A 16670-nucleotide genomic window follows, 5' to 3' on the forward strand; every position below is an offset into this window, starting at 1 on the left:
AAAAGGGATTTAAGGGAATAAAGAAAAAGACATAAGAACGGTAAAAGTTCCAGGTCTATTGTAGTTAATCAATTTAAAATATTTACAAATAATATTTATTTTTTTAAATATATATTCACTCATATTTGTATGTCTAATAAGTCAAACACACAAAACATTTCTTGTCTCGTCACATTGAGTTGAATTACATTAATCATATCATATTCATCAAATAATAGCATGTTTTAAATTCAAAACGGTTACATTTTATAAAAATGTTGCGTAGTTTGCATCACTGGATATTACTGTCAGTCGCTGAATATTCAATCAAAACAGTAGCAAATATTAAATGTTATCTACTTACTCACCACATACTCTTTCACTGCTAAAACGAAAGCATCACATTGGAATTTGCACTTGTCTACAGTGAACAGTAAGCCCCGCCTTCTTTGATTTGATTGGCCAGCTCACTCATTCTGACAGTGATGAGCGCTGTTAGACTGCTGAGGCAACAAACAGAGCGGTGTATAATGGAGTACAGCAGAGCAGCATCGTGAATTTTGACATTTTGGTCTCCATGAGGAAAACAAGTTATAATCATACTAAGTGATGTCTTTTGAAAATCTAAAAATGCAGGGAAGGGGATAGAATATAAAGTTTATATAGAATATACGGTAAAAAAGTAAATAAATAAATAAACAATCACTATATCTACGGAAAGTCCCCATAAAACCCAACATTTGTGTTTGTGTACAGGTTTAGCTTTTTTTGAGGGCCAAATATCCTCACTTATGTACTGAAATATCATGACAACTGACTAGCGAGGACATTTTACTGGTCCTCAATAGCTAAAAAGACTTATTATATCGGCCAAAGCATGTTTGTATTTAAATCTAGTGTTTTGCGCATGTTTCTGTGATGTTTTAGTGGTAGGGCTTGGGTTACACAATAGAAAATATCATTAACTTGATATAAAATCAATGGAAGTCTATGCAATGTCCTCACTAATATAGAGAAACAAACGTGTGTGTGTGTGTGTGTGTGTGTGTGTGTGCGTGTAATTCACTTAGAATTCAGATTGAACACATTGGTGTGCAGAAACCCCAGATCATGGCTGAATTTGCCCTCCAGGCATAAACTGGTTACATCCACACTGTGCTGAATCAATATCAGCTGTCAGCACATTCTGACATGGAATCAATTCCGATGTAGAATCAATATGGAAAATTGAGTTGAAACAGCAAAATATCATTAAAACGGCAGTAATTAAAAGTGATCCAGCTTGTGAAGTTCAGTTTCAACATGATGCTGGTCTCGGATCAGTGATTTTTGTGTCCGTCTCAGGTTTGAGCTCTCCGCCAGCTAATCTGGCCTCCTCTGGCGTGCCGAGCATCGTGACTCCCATTGTTAACGGATTCAGCGGAATCCCTCACCAAGCCAACGGTCATCCAGTAGAGGCGATGTACACCAACGGCCTGCCATCGTACTCCACCCAGAGCCCGACCGCAGCCGACACACTTCAGCAGGCATTCACGGGCGTCCAGCAATACACAGGTTTGTGCTCAGGAGAAATAGTGGAGATCTCAGTTATGTTTCATCCAAGTGTCAATAGTTGTAATCCAGAAAGAGTATAGAGCTCTAAAATGATTTTGGAGCAGCTCAGCTCATTTGATGACAAATGTTCGAGTTCATATTGAGATCTCTGACTTTGGAATGCAGACTTTGTCTTTGCAAATCCGAACACATTTAAGACATTGTTGAGATCTCATCTGAAACTCTAGAGGAGAACATGTGAGATTACTGGGGTCTTTTTCTCAGCAGAAACATCTGAGAAGCAGGAGACTCTCAGTTTGGTCTCCATTTAATCTCATTGTCTAGGAGAAACAATTGAGGTATTTGCAATATTACAATGTTTAGATATTGTATTTGAGGTATAGTGTATCTTTGCAAATCTGAGCACATTGTTGGGATCTCTTCTGAAACTCTTGAGGAGACATATGTCAGATTACTGGGGTCCTTTTTTCTCAGGAAAAACATCTGAGATGCAGGAAACTTAAGAAAAGTCTCAATTTGTTCTCTATTTAATCTCATTGTTGTCTAAGAGAAACAATTGAGGTATTTGCGATATTAACATTTTTAGATATTATTTTATAGACACGTGTGAGATTACTGGAGTCTTTTTCAATTGAGGTATTTGCGATATTATAATGTTTAGATATTGTGTGAGGAATAGTGTATCTGCAAATCTGAGCACATTTTAAGACATTGTTGAGATCTCATCTGAAACTCTAGAGGAGACGTGAGATTACTGGGGTCTTTTCCTCAGCAGAAACATCTTAGAAGTCTCAGTTTGGTCTCCATTTAATCTCATTGTTGTCTAAGAGAAGCAATTTAGGTATTTTTAGATATAGACTCTCTGTTCTCCATTTAATCTCATTGTCTAGGAGAAACCATTGAGGTATATTTGAGATATAGTGTATCTTTGCAAATCTGAGCACAGTTTGAGACATTGTTGAGATCTCATCTGAAACTCTGGAGGAGATATGTGTGAGATTACTGGGGTGTTTTTTCTTAGCAGAAACATCTGAGAATCAGGAGACTCTCAGGAGTTTGTTCTCCAGTTGTCTAGGAGAAACCATAGATACAGTATATCATCTCCAAACCTGAGCACAGTTTGAGACATTTGTTCAGAAACATTTGCTCTCCATTTAATCTGCTGTTTAGCAGAAACAACTGTGATGTTAAAGAGATTTGTGATTGATTTTTTTCATCCCATGCAGTAGATATTTTCTCAGATGTCACAGAAAAAATAACTTTGCTCATGGAGTGTTATTGCTGGTAGGTGACTTTGCTGTGATTGAAACCTCAAGTTCTATTCGAATTTTCGGGATATTACAGCTATCATACGGATGCCTAGAGATCTGTCATTTTAAATCAGTTTGATATATGATGAACGTGCTTTCAGATTTCATTGCACTGTGATCCTGTCATATTTCATTAGCATATAAAGGTCAACCTTCGTCTTGTCCTTATTCTTGCCTCATCTGTCCCTCTCTCTTTCTCTCTCTCTCTCTCTTTTGTATTATTATGCATATGTCTGCAGCCATATATCCTGCCACAACACTGACCCCTATAGGTCAGACACTGCCACAGCCTGCTCAAATCATCCAGCAGCAACAGCAGCAGCAGCGGGAAGGTTAGTGACAGAAATCGCAACCTTCATTTCTTTCACTAAACACTGTCTCTGTTGTACAGACATCTCTACTATGAGCCAATGAAATTCAGATTAGATATTTCTATCTGGAAGCATCAAAAGTTCAACTGTTTTTCTGTTACAACTGAGTTCCATTTTAGAATCTTCACTTTCAGTTACATCACTGTCAGGTGTTTCCTGATTGGCTCGTCACATTTGAACGTTGTAAATGCCGCAAATCCCAAAATATGAAAAGAAAATATCTCAGTGGAGCATGTTATGATTTGTTTAGTTATGTTGCTTGTGTAAAATGCATATGTATTTCACTGATGCAGTAAATAAACAATAAACCTTACAGCTAATTCTTATATTTCTATCATACATTTCATTTGTGTTTTCATTATTTTCATGAAGTCTAAAAATACAAGTTATGTTAGCCACAGCATATTAAATATGCGTGCGTCTGTTTCAGGTCCCGAGGGCTGCAACTTGTTTATCTATCACCTGCCACAGGAGTTTGGCGATAACGAGCTAATGCAGATGTTTCTTCCGTTCGGATCCGTCATCTCGTCAAAGGTGTTCATGGATCGAGCCACCAATCAGAGCAAATGTTTCGGTCAGACACCACTTCCTGCTTTCAAACACACTCTATATCTGTCTCTCTCTCTCTATATATATATACTCTATATCTTTCTAATCAGTTGATCAAATATCAGGGTCCAAAATTAACTTTTTGTCACATGTGCCAGTACTGGCACTTTATACTTTTTCAATTATATATATATATATATATATATATATATATATATATATATATATATATATATATATATATATATATATATATATATATATATATATTTATGTATATATACTACCATTCAAAAGTTTGGGGTCAGTAAGAGTTTTTAATGTTTTAAAAGAAGTATCTTCTGCTCACCAAGCCTGCATTTATTCGATTAAAAATACAAACAAATACAGTAATATTGTGAAATATTATTCCAATTTAAAAAACAGCTGTTTTCTATGTCAATATACAGTAAAGTGTAATTTATTCCTGTGATCAAAGCTGAATTTTCAGCATCATTACTTCAGTCTTCAGTGTCACATGATCCTTCAGAAATCATTCTAATATGCTGATTTGATGCTCAAGAATTGCTCATGATTATTATCAATGTTGAAAACCGTTATTTACATTTTTATTTCATGATGCTATGATGAATAGAAAGTTCAAAAGAACAGCATTTGTCTGAAATCTAAATCTTTTGTAACATTAAACACTACCGTTCAAAAAGTTTGGGGTCAGTAAGAATTTATAATTTTATTTTTGGGGGATAGAAATAAAATTAATCAATACTTTTATTCATCAAGGATGAGTTAAACTGATCAAAAGTTACAGTAAAGACAATTATAATGTTAGAAAATATTCTATTCATCTTCTATTCATTGAAGAATTTTGAAAAGGTAAGATACTTATTTTAAAACATTAAAAAATCTTACTGACCCCAAACGTTTGAACGGTAGTGTATAGGGATTTCTCTTAATTTTTCTGTAATTTCTTTACAGCTACTTCTGATGTAATTGCATTAAATACTGTATAGAACAATTCTATATAAATCAATAATGGATTTAACATCAAAACATTTAACATCTAATGTACCTTCTTCCTTTAAATACACCCTAATGTTAGACTATCATTCTTACATTGTGATTTAAACCATGCATTATTTTCAGTTCCTAACATATTACCAGCCAATTGGCAATTAACCCTTTTTATTTGCCAAATGTTTGTCAGTGTTTGCCAAATGTTAAATTTGGACCCAGGGTGCCTGTGCGCGCGCGTGTGTGTGTGTATGTGTGTGTGTGTGTGTGTGTGTGTGTGTGTGTTTTTTTGTGACATATCAGGACACAAATGTGTATAATGACATGGGTATGACATAGGTATTACAAGGAGAGGGTGACTTATGAGGACATTACCCCATGTCTCAATTTTTCAAAAGGCTTATAAATCATACAGAATGAGTTTTTTTGAGAAAGTAAAAATGTGCACAGTTTCCTGTGATGGGTAGGTTTAGGGGTAGGGGTAGTGTAGGGGGATAGAAAATACAGGTTGTACAGTATAAAAAACCATTACGGCTATTGAATGTCCCCACAATTCACAAAAAAAACCAGTGTGTGACTGATGTGAGTTTAATGAAGGTTTATTGGTCTCCTCACTCACACCGAGAGCCTTGACTGTCTGGAATCACATATATTTATATTCATTCTCCACACTCCACATAGGCTCTCTGGAACACGATCCCAGCGCAGAAATCAAGCTGCTTCACTCTCTCCCATTAGTTTAATTTGATTCAGTCTTCTCAGTCTATTTGTTTCCTTGAGGATTTGTTGTCCATTTCTTTCCACATGAATTAAAAATGAGTAACTGTGGACGTGGCCTAATACTGTTATACCGCAGGGACTATAATATACACACAACATACACACACACATAAACGGCACAGTCTTATCCAGATTCTGCTGCTCTGTTTCCCTCTTCTCTGCAGGCTTTGTGAGCTTTGATAACCCCGCCAGCGCTCAGGCTGCGATTCAGGCCATGAACGGCTTCCAGATCGGCATGAAACGCTTGAAAGTGCAGCTGAAACGGCCGAAGGATGCCAGCCGTCCATACTGACCACAACCAGGGATGCATACGTGCACTCTCAGCCATTAGGAGAGGTAGGCTACAGCACACAGATCAAAACGTCAATACTTTAATGATGCCAGAGCTGTCCATCATAACATACTGCTGGCTTATGTCAGGTGTTTGGCTTTCATGGCTCATTCTATGTAGAATATATCATCCCTCTATTGCAAAAATGTAGTTATACTGTTCTAAGTGGGCCTATCCAGGGCCTAAAACTAACTTTTTGCCACACCTGCCAATGGCTGGTGACTTAAAGGGATAGTGCACCCAAAAATGAAAATTATCCTATGATTTATGCACACACACTCAAGCCATCCCAGGTGTGTTCTTTCAGACGAACACAAATGGGGATATATATTTAAAAAAAAATATCCTGGCTCTTCCTAGCTTTATAATGGTAGTGAATGGGGGGTGTACGGAAGAGGATTAGGGCCAAGCAATAATAAAAAAATAAAACCATCTTGTGATTAAAGTTGTTTAAGAGAAAAAACTCGTTAAATTTCGAGAAAAAAGTCAAAATAAAATGTTAAGAATAAACTTGTTAAATTACGAGAAAAAAAAGTCGTTAGATTATGAGAACAAATTCATTAAATCATGAGAAAAATGTTAAATTTCGAGAAAAAAAGTCGAGATAAAATGTTGAGAATAAAGTCATTAAATTACGAGAAAAAAGTCGTTAAATTATGAGAACAAATTCGTAATGAATTTGAAAAATAATGAGTTTATTCTCAACATTTTATCTCGACTTTTTTCTTGAAATTTAACGAGTTTTGTCTCGAAATTTAACAACTTTAATCTCGAGATGGTTTTATTTTTGTATTATTGCTTGGCCCTAATCCTCTTCCGTAGGGGTGAGATTTTAAAGAGATTTTTAAAAAAAATTATCCATCCATTATAAAAATAATCCATACGGCTCCAGGGGGTTAATAAAGGCCTTCAGAAGCAAAAAGAAGAAAAATATCCATATTTAAAACTAATTTATAAACTTAAATAACTAGCTTCCGGCAGACAACTATACACATACTGCGCAACTTGACTTGCGCCACAAGTCTGCCGGAAGCTTGTTATTAAAGTTAATAAAGTTTTAAATATGGATATTTGTCATACAAAAACCCACCGCTTCACTTCAGAAGGACTTTGTTACCTGACTGGAGCCGTATTGATTATTTTTATGATGGATGGATGCATTTTTTGGGGGGTTCAAAATCATGCCCCCCATTCACTACCATTATAAAGCTTGGAAGAGCCAGGATATTTTTAAATATATCTCCAATTGTGTTCATTTGAAAGAAGATAGTCATAAACAGCTTCAATGGCTTGAGGGTGAGTAAATCGTAGGATTATTTCCATTTTGCCGTGAACTGTCCCTTTAAGAAAATTTACTGGCCATAAATATTTTTTACCAGCCATGAAACATAGATTAATCCTTATTAAAATTACAAAAGTTATTCAGTCAAGAGCAATAAGAGATTGTTCTTTGTCTTGTGTTGTTTGATTAACATTAAAAACACAGACAACAGCAGGAATATTAGGCTGCTGTCACTTTAAGAGCTAATGCACTGATCCAATATACTGATACACATGCGTTTTCTTTCTCAACTGTTTATGTTCAATTAAGACAAAACTGACTTATATGTTTACAAAGATACTTGCCAAGATGGGCATTCTGACATAATTTTGCTTGAATGTCTATTCAAGTGCAAGAAGACATGAAGGAGAACTCAATTCAGTATTCGCAAGCTGTCTAAAAGTGCAGCTTTCTGGGTAACAAATAGAGTTACATTTCTGGCCCATCAGCTGTCCCTAGTGTTATTCATGTTTGTTTACATTCACGTTCTTACAATTTTACATGGTTAGAATTCATAAAAATGTTACAGACTGATGATTGACACAATTTCATATGCTAGCCAAAACCTATTTTTACTCGCATTTGGCTTTTGGCGAGTGTTAATTTTAGGCCCTGGACCTACCTATACTAAAAATGATACCAGTCATGCAAATGCAGTTTTTACTAACAATTTTACTAAAGATGTTTTTATGTTCTGCTTAAATAATGATTTTGAGAAGCATGCCATAAAGATTAAATACAGTTTACAATTTTGTAATATTATTTATTAATTGTAATTATAAGGCCTTGTTTGTTTTTTTTGTTTTTTTTTTATCATTTTTCTAAATACCATATTGTATACCAAGTATTAAACTGGTTATAAATAATAACTGCAACTCATAATATTGTTTTATAATATACAAAATCACACATTTATGTGACAAACATCTAGTGTTTGTTATTTTTATTCTTTATTAATAATTAGTAATTGAAAGTTAATATATTATTATTATTATCATTATTATTATTCATTATATCAGCCATTCTAAAGGGTCACAATGAGACATATCATTATCAGTTGTTATTATTATCAGCCAAAATGTCTGTATCACTACATCCCAAGTTTTGAGTTTAAAAGAGTGTGCTGAATGAAGTAATCTCTCAAACATTTCCGATAAACTCTTCCGGCAAACAGTCAAATGTTTTCTGGAAGCTGCAGAGTGGATGATGCAATCTATCAGCACACCTGTATCATGTCATCTCTCTGAATCCTTCTATCATGCTTAATGTGATGTCAAGAGCGCAGGCCTGAGTTTTAGCTTCACACGGCTCTCGCTGTGACTGATGGCTCCTGGTTCGACATCCAGGTATCAAGCTGTCAGCATGTAGCGGAGCTTTTTTCCTCCTCTGCTGCTGGTGTCTGTCTCCCGAGTCAAACTCTGACATTTCTCTCTCTCTTTCTCTCTGGCAGGTTTTGAACAGTTGTAGTCTTGACGTTTTGACGGATGGAAACTTTTCTTGAAAAACTAACACACGAAAAAAAAAAAAAAACGACACAAAAAAACACGAAGAAGCAAACAACAAGCGCATAAGGGAGTTTTGAGAAGCATATCGCATTTAACGAAAGCGTGTGTTTCCACAAAGCGATGAAAGACTGGCGTGACGGGGAACGACAGCGACGGCGAAGACGAGGACGAAAACAAACAAACTGAAAACTTTTTTTCTCTTTTGAAAAACGATATATACCGAACACTTTGGAAGAACAGTGCATGGCTGGGACCGGGAGAGTTCACTAAAGCAAAAGACGGATCCATGCACATATCAAAAGACAGTCGTAGCTTTTATTTGCGAGGAATAATGAGGGTTTAAGGGTAAAATGTGTATATGACACTGACGCAGTACAACTCTCTCGCTCTCACCCGTAGGGACCAGAGGACCAAATCTTTTTAATCTCTGTCGGTACCGTAACCATGTACAATATTACCACCGATCGATTATCTTACGCTACATACATGCTACTTCATATAATATGACAATTAAGAGTTAGACGCAATTAAATCAGGGTGTATAGTGTAGGTATACGGGGACTTGGGGTGTGTTTTATTGAAAACCTTTTGCGAAAAACTAGTTTCCAGGTTATCGGTGCAAAACCGTCTAAAGGACATTGATAGATTATGTTTAGTGGGGTATTTTAGGCTATTGTTATAGACTATGAAGTGTGTTGATATTGAATTGGGCTGTTCATCTCCATGTCTTGTGCCGGCTGGAGAAAAGGGCATTCGATCCATCGCGATATCATTTAACTCATGCTCCATACTGTAAACAAATGACCACAGCGAACATATACAGTAACCAGATATTTTTGCCAAACAACAGCTCTTGTTTTTGAGCTGCACAGTTTCACAAGGAGATGTCTCTCTGGTGATATTTTCTCTTGCACCACCAAAACTCCCAGTGGCTGTTTTTAACATTGTATCTGAGGATTTCGTAAAGTCTCAATTATCTTTGGACTGTTATTGACTGGATCATGTTAGCTTTTATTATTTTATTTCATTTTATTTTTATTTTTCAACTTACATTAACATTACTCTCGTTTTATTTTATTTTTACTTTATTTTTTATTTTATTTTATTTTTATTTGTCAGCTTACATTAACATTACTCATTTTATTTTATTTTTACTTTATTTTTTATTTTATTTTATTTTATTTTTATTTGTCGGCTTACATTAACATTACTATTTTATTTTATTTTATTTTATTTTATTTTATTTTAACATCACTTCTCTCTTTTTTACATTTTTTAATTATTTTATTTTTGTCAGCTTACCAAGTGCACAGCAAGGCTTACATTGACTTTTTATTTTATTTTATTTTATTTTATTTTATTTTATTTATTTATTTATTTATTTTTTTTTTTTTTTTTTTTTTTTTTTATTTGTCAGCTTACCAAGTACACAACAAGGCTTGCATTAACATCACTCTCAGTTTATTTTGTTTTATTTTTAATAAAATAAAATTACACAGCAAGTCTAACTTTAACATTACTGTCAATGTATCTGTTTTATTTTATCTGACTTTGCCACATTGTATGTTAGCTTGCTTACCGCTAATGTACGTGTTTCATATAGTGCTAAAATCACAGCAAACTGATGCAATTCATACAGCACTATCACTATTTAAAACTATTGAACTGAATTGTTGCTCTAGCTACTTCTGTGTTGCATGTCCCAAACAAGTGATAACATCTGAAGATAAATGAGGCTTTACTGAATCTTCCAAAACGAGGTTAAAACAGTTCTGGTGGTGCGCGCTGCAGTGATGTTTCCATTGTGAAAACAGGCTGTTTTGAGATAGAATTCAGGAAACTCTTTCATTTAGAAACAGTCTAAAATCGTGCCATAGTAAAGCTTTGAATTTGTTTCAGTGGCTTGCACTGATATGCTGTTTGCCAGAAGGGCCTTCTAGAACATTTATATTAGACAAATCAAACCATTTTACAGCATAAAACACAGCACACAGAGATATCATATCTCAGAAAATTTCTATAACCTTGAGAGATACTTTTAAAGACAGTAGTTCTCCTCTATTCATGCTTTATTCAGGTATTTCATGTGTTATTACACTTAAATGAACTTCGTAATTGCTCATAGTTACACTGTATTGTGCATGCCTATGTAAACGTAGTACTTATGTAGAGCCAGGCCACAGTCACGGCCTAAACGGCCAAGAAAAATGAGAGAAGCGATGTAAAGGAACAAAAATGTATGAAAAATAGTGTTTAGAGGTGAAAACATATAGAAACAAACCAGCAAGGCCACATCACCACCTGCCAAACGTTAATTTTAAGTCAGCATGAAATCAAAATGGACCCTGTTTAGTTTCCAGTGTTATTTTGAATGATTCATCAGTGCACACAATTGCAAAAATCTCCCCATATGTCATATTCTCTATAGGAAGTACGATTACGGAAGTAAAAGCCCTTTCATGTTGACTTTCCCATCATGCTTAGTTGTTTTGACCCTCAGAAACTGTTCAAACTTTTTGGACCAAACCTGTTATATCAGATAGCAGAATTTATTTCTGACTTCATGCACAGCCTGCCATGATCTGTTGCTCGTGCAAATGTGCCACGTGCCACGACAGCACAATTTCCCCCAATCAAAACAAGCGATTTGCAAGGGAAGTTACTCTCTGTGCTCTTGCACCATTAATATTTTGTCAGGAAAAGAGAGCTCATCTAAAAGCTCGTCTATGAGTTGAAGCTAAAATGACTGGACAGCACATTTCACTCTGGGACCTGCTAAGCACTCACTCACTCTCTTAATATTCAAGGGACAAAGTAGATTTTAAGTGCTTTACAGGTCAAACATAGTCAATGATTTAATATCAAGGCAGAAATGAGCAAAGTTTTGCAGGATGGATGACCGTATTGGTTAATGTGACTGATGTGTCAACACAAAACGTGAAACTGTTATGACAGGTTTTCCTTTAGGAATGGGTGAATCTTACCAAAACATGTTCAACATGTTCAAGATTTATGTAAAATATTACAATGCTACACTCTAAAAAATTGCTGGGTTAAATATGGACAAACCCAGCGGTTGGGTTAAATGTTTGACCTAACCTGCTGGGTAAACTATTGTTTAAAAATGACTTTTTTGCTCACTTAAAATTAAATAAAATAGGTTGGAAATTAACATGTAATAATATGATTAATAAATGAACATTTATTAATAAGTTTAATAAATAATAATTAAATAGTAAACATTTATTAACTGCTTTTTAAACAACCCAGTCACTGGGTTTGTTTACATTTAACCCAACTTGGGTTGTTTTTAACCCAGCTTTTTCTAGAGTGTGTGTGTATATATATATTTAAATTTAGCACATTTTCCTGCCATGCAAATTTCCATTACTATAATGCAAAAAACATCTCATCATTATTATTATTATTATTATTATATAATTGTTGAGTTTTATAATTAATACCATTCTCAGATAGAGTCTTATTACTGTAACAATATCCAAAATAAAAAGTGAAAATAGCTGTAATATAATGCTGTTTAATTGAAATCAGCTTACTTTAGTAACAAATATTATAATGATGTATAAATACTTGACTTTTTTTACGGTGATGAGAATGAGATTATTTATGATGTTAATGTTTCATTATGTTAATGAGAATTTGGGAGGGAAATGTCCTAAATTGCTATGAAAATTGTCAGAAGGCTAAAAAACAAAAATTATAATGGTCTTAAAATAAGCTTTCTTTTTTCATCCATAATGCAGAATTGATTATTAAAATTAGTTTTAAAGGGCCTCAAACACACAAATGTGCAGATAATAGTTGCACAAACATTCCAGTTACTGTGGCTCAAGCGGGATTTCTGCCATCTGTCTGTCATAACTGAAATTAGTAATCAGGGACAGAGCAGGTTTTCAATTAAACACAAATCAGATGATCAGAGTGGAAGGTGAATATATAATCAGCATTCAAGGGCACTTCTGTTCACTTCTGCACCTTCCATTCATTCAGTTTTGTAACATTGAACCGAAAATTGAACCTTTAAACTGGAGAGTGATATCATAATTCTGAGACGGGACCCAATGAAACATGGATATGTTTGGAATAGTGTATACTCTTTTTTGCAGTATGCATGCTGTTCTTCTCTGTATCTGCTACATTTGTCAAATACATGGCATGCAACAAAGTAATACCCTAGCAACCGCAGAGCAGCCCATTAAATTCACACAGTACACCCTAGCCAACCGTTTTGCATTGGTATCATCACTCACATTTTCTTAAGAGAATGTATTTTTATTTCTGCACTGGGGGAAAAATGGTATAGGATTTACTTTAAATCAATTTTCACAATTTTCAAATTGTTAGTAAATCTCACAAATAATTGCAATGAACGGGCAAGCAACACACCGAGTTAAAATTTCGAAGCAGAAAGACTGAAATAGCATTTTCTTGCCAATTTTTGCAGTTTGTTTGAAACTTTGTCATTGCATATTATTTCACAGACTGACATTTTAAACAAACAACAGTAGGTAGTATGCAGTGTGCATTAAGCAGTATACTATTCCGTTCTGAACACTGCAAAAGTTGTTTTCTATAGTACAAATATCTCAACATTATTAAATCAAGATACATTTAATGACTTAAGCAAGCAAATGACAAGCATACGATATTAAATATTGTTTTAATTAATCTGACAAATTAATCAAAATTAATTGTGTTTTTGCTTAAATCAAGAAAAAATATCTGCGGTGAATTGTCAATTGTTGCTTTCAGTGCGGCTATAAAAGACACAAAAAATGATATACAAACTTACATTAGATGCTTTTAACATTAAACAAAAGCACATAAATAGTACCTGAGATTATCATTGCCATACTTTGTGTTGTTGCTCCAGCCGTGACTTCGCAGAAAAATAGAAACCGTTTCAAAAATAGAATCATAACATGTTGCTGTTGTGGCTAGTTAGGGAAAAAAAATCGGATTAACATGGAAAAGAAACCTTTTATCACGTGTTGCGTCTGGTTAGTACGGAGCCCCGCACATGACATGCAAGAAAAAAATAGTAGGTTAAATCCTGTACACGATTTACTAATTCATTCCCTTGATTTGCTAAATCGTTTCATGCATGATTTATAAATCGAAGGAACGAATTAGTAAATCATGCATATGATTTAGCCTGTTTTTTTTCCTGCATTTCATGTGCGGGGCTCCATAGGTTAGGACACGGGGCGGGAGAAACAACTCTCTCCAATATTTTTGTATTTGGACTGCAGTACCCATTTCAACCACTAGTTGTCAATATTACATACTGCACATTTAAGTAATTTTGCTTCTCTTGATTTAAGTGTTTAGATATTTGTACTGGAAAATAAGATAAATTTTTTATTTTTTTTTGCAGCGAACATATCCCGCGTAACAACAGAACATTCCTAGTACTGCGGCAGCTGTTCCACACAGTGGCACATGCAATTTTTTTGTTTGTTTTGTCTGGATGTTTCTAAACCTGTGGCTCATACTAACATACATGCTGTACAAACGTGAATTCTCATGCTCTATTTCAATTTTTATTATATTTATTGCCAAAAAAAAAAAAAAAGAAGAGAAAACTAGTTCTTTCATAGCTTGCCCTGCCTATAGTTCTTTAAATCACTCTTTGTGCATGCTAATTGCTAGAGACGTAGAGAGACATTTTTGTAGTAAAAGACAACATAGAAAACATAAAAATGCACCATTTTTTTGTTTGTTTGTTTTTGGTTTTCAGCCGATACCTCCACGGGTAACAGTCAAAGCTTCAAGACTACTAGCGGAGGTTGCGGTTTATAGTTTTTAGCGTGCTATCATGCAGTAAGGATATCATGGAAACATAGTGCTGCGCCGAGCGTCCAAACCAACACCGTGTGTTTGGACTCGCTGCTCTTCAGGGTTTGGGCTATTTTGGGAGTATGTTTTACAAACTGTGTTGTTTTTTGTTTTTTTTATTCATATGATATTACTACCTGAACTAAGCCATGTCCTCTTCCTTCATACTCCCCATATACTGCCATAGTCCTCTGCTAGAGCAAACGCTGCATACAGTATCAAAACATACAAACCTCAAGCTTTCAATCCATGTTTGCTTTTTTTTCCCACATTTTTGATAGAATGATTTGTTCCAGCCAATACACGGAATGTTTTGTACAGAAGAAAATGGTTTGATTTTGGATGTTATAGATTAATCTATACTGGTATGATATTCCTATGAATGGTTGGACTCTTTATATATGTCAAGTTATTGAATGCAAAGGGATGGGCTCATGAAATCTGTCTTCTGTATTTGTTGGGGATATTGATAGCACAGAACGCTTCTTTCAGGTACAACGGGGAGTCGCGCAAAAGCTCCCGGGCGTTTTCTGTCACCACCGATCCAGGCTCGGCTCTACATATGAGCGAGAGACCAACACAAGACCTGGATCGAGACAGAAAACAGCTCGGGTCGGCTTTGCTATACGGACGATTGTGTTATATCTTAGGGTTTCTTAGCACAATATACAAACAGATGTAAGCTAAATAATGAATCTATGTTTAAATGCTATGGAGGGAAGTGTGGGACACAAACAGATGTTCCCGTAACATCTGTACGAGGAGTTTAAGAGGTGTAAAGGAGCAAAACTTCCTTTTGGTTTCATTTTTGAAGAACAACAAACTAGTTTTGTCCCATTATCTTCCCTCTTGAACTTGCTGCTTTGACAATTAAATGTGTAAAAGGTTTTAATTACGGTGTTCTATTTATTGTTTTGGTCATTAATTTATTTGTTTATTTTTATTATTAGAATTTGATCATTTGCATTTGTTTATTTATATATTTATGTATGAACTTTAAGTTTATCATTTCTGACATAATATGTATAAATGATGCTTATTGGGGCTTTTTCTGTCTTTCTTCTTTTTTCAATTTTACAATAAAAATGATAAATGCTCACCAGTATTTGAATCATTCACTGTGAAAAATGAAATGATATTATCAATCAATCATGACATCATACATTTTTACATTACTTAAACTCATCAAATGAAAGCAATTTAAGCAATTTCAACCCGTATTAATACGTTCTACAAGATTCAACAAGATTTAGTCATTTTAAAATAATTTAACGGGGCTATATGTGGAATTCAAAAACTCTTGCTATTAGCGACACTGGTTGGCCGTTAAGTGAACTGCAGCCAGCAACTTACTGCACGTGCTCAAACTCGAGCACTAGGCCTTAATAAAATCGTGCCCAATTTCTTCTTCATTCTTTGCTTAGAAGTAAAAAAGAAGTTGGAAATACCTTTGCGCTGATATACTGTTTGAGTGACGTTTGATGAATATGTAAATATGTGCAGCGCGCTTTCCTCTCAATAACAAAATAAACAACAACAAAAATGACAGTGGTGAGAAAACAGCAAGAAATCATCTGATCATATATAGTGTTGTGGATACAGTGGGTACGGAAAGTATTCAGACCCCCTTAAATTTTTCACTCTTTATTATATTGCAGCCATTTGCTAAAATCATTTAAGTTCATTTTCTTTCCTCATTAATGTACACACAGCACCCCATATTGACAGAAAAACACAGAATTGTTGACATTTTTGCAGATTTATTAAAAAAGAAAAACTGAAATATCACATGGTCCTAAGCATTCAGACCCTTTGCTCAGTATTTAGTAGAAGCACCCTTTTGAACTAATACAGCCATGAGTCTTTTTGGGAAAGATGCAACAAGTTTTTCACACCTGGATTTGGGGATCCTCTGCCATTCCTCCTTGCAGATCCTCTCCAGTTCTGTCAGGTTGGATGGTAAACGTTGGTGGACAGCCATTTTTAGGTCTCTCCAGAGATGCTCAATTGGGTTTAAGTCAGGGCTCTGGCTGGGCCATTCAAGAACAGTCATGGAGTTGTTGTGAAGCCACTCCTTCATTATTTTAGCTGTGTGCTTAG

The 16670-nt window shown here is 34.9% G+C and overlaps 1 protein-coding gene across 5 annotated transcripts in view; it reads left to right on the forward strand.

Annotated features, from left to right (window-relative positions):
- LOC137003917 (CUGBP Elav-like family member 5) overlaps positions 1-5846 on the forward strand; it is a 176332-nt gene extending 170486 nt beyond the window's left edge. For 3 of the 5 annotated variants that reach the window (XM_067364215.1, XM_067364213.1, XM_067364217.1), the window contains 4 exons: positions 1324-1533; positions 3083-3175; positions 3645-3788; positions 5719-5846. In XM_067364215.1, coding sequence (XP_067220316.1) covers positions 1324-1533; positions 3083-3175; positions 3645-3788; positions 5719-5846 — 575 coding nt within the window. Of the gene's footprint in view, positions 1-1302; positions 1534-3082; positions 3176-3644; positions 3789-5718 lie in introns of those variants that run through there. The other 2 variants (XM_067364212.1, XM_067364214.1) reach the window with 2 other exon arrangements.
- The last annotated feature ends 10824 nt before the right edge of the window (positions 5847-16670 follow it).

This window comes from Chanodichthys erythropterus, chromosome 16 (genome assembly GCF_024489055.1).
Source record: "Chanodichthys erythropterus isolate Z2021 chromosome 16, ASM2448905v1, whole genome shotgun sequence".
NCBI classification, from domain to species: Eukaryota; Metazoa; Chordata; class Actinopteri; order Cypriniformes; family Xenocyprididae; genus Chanodichthys; species Chanodichthys erythropterus.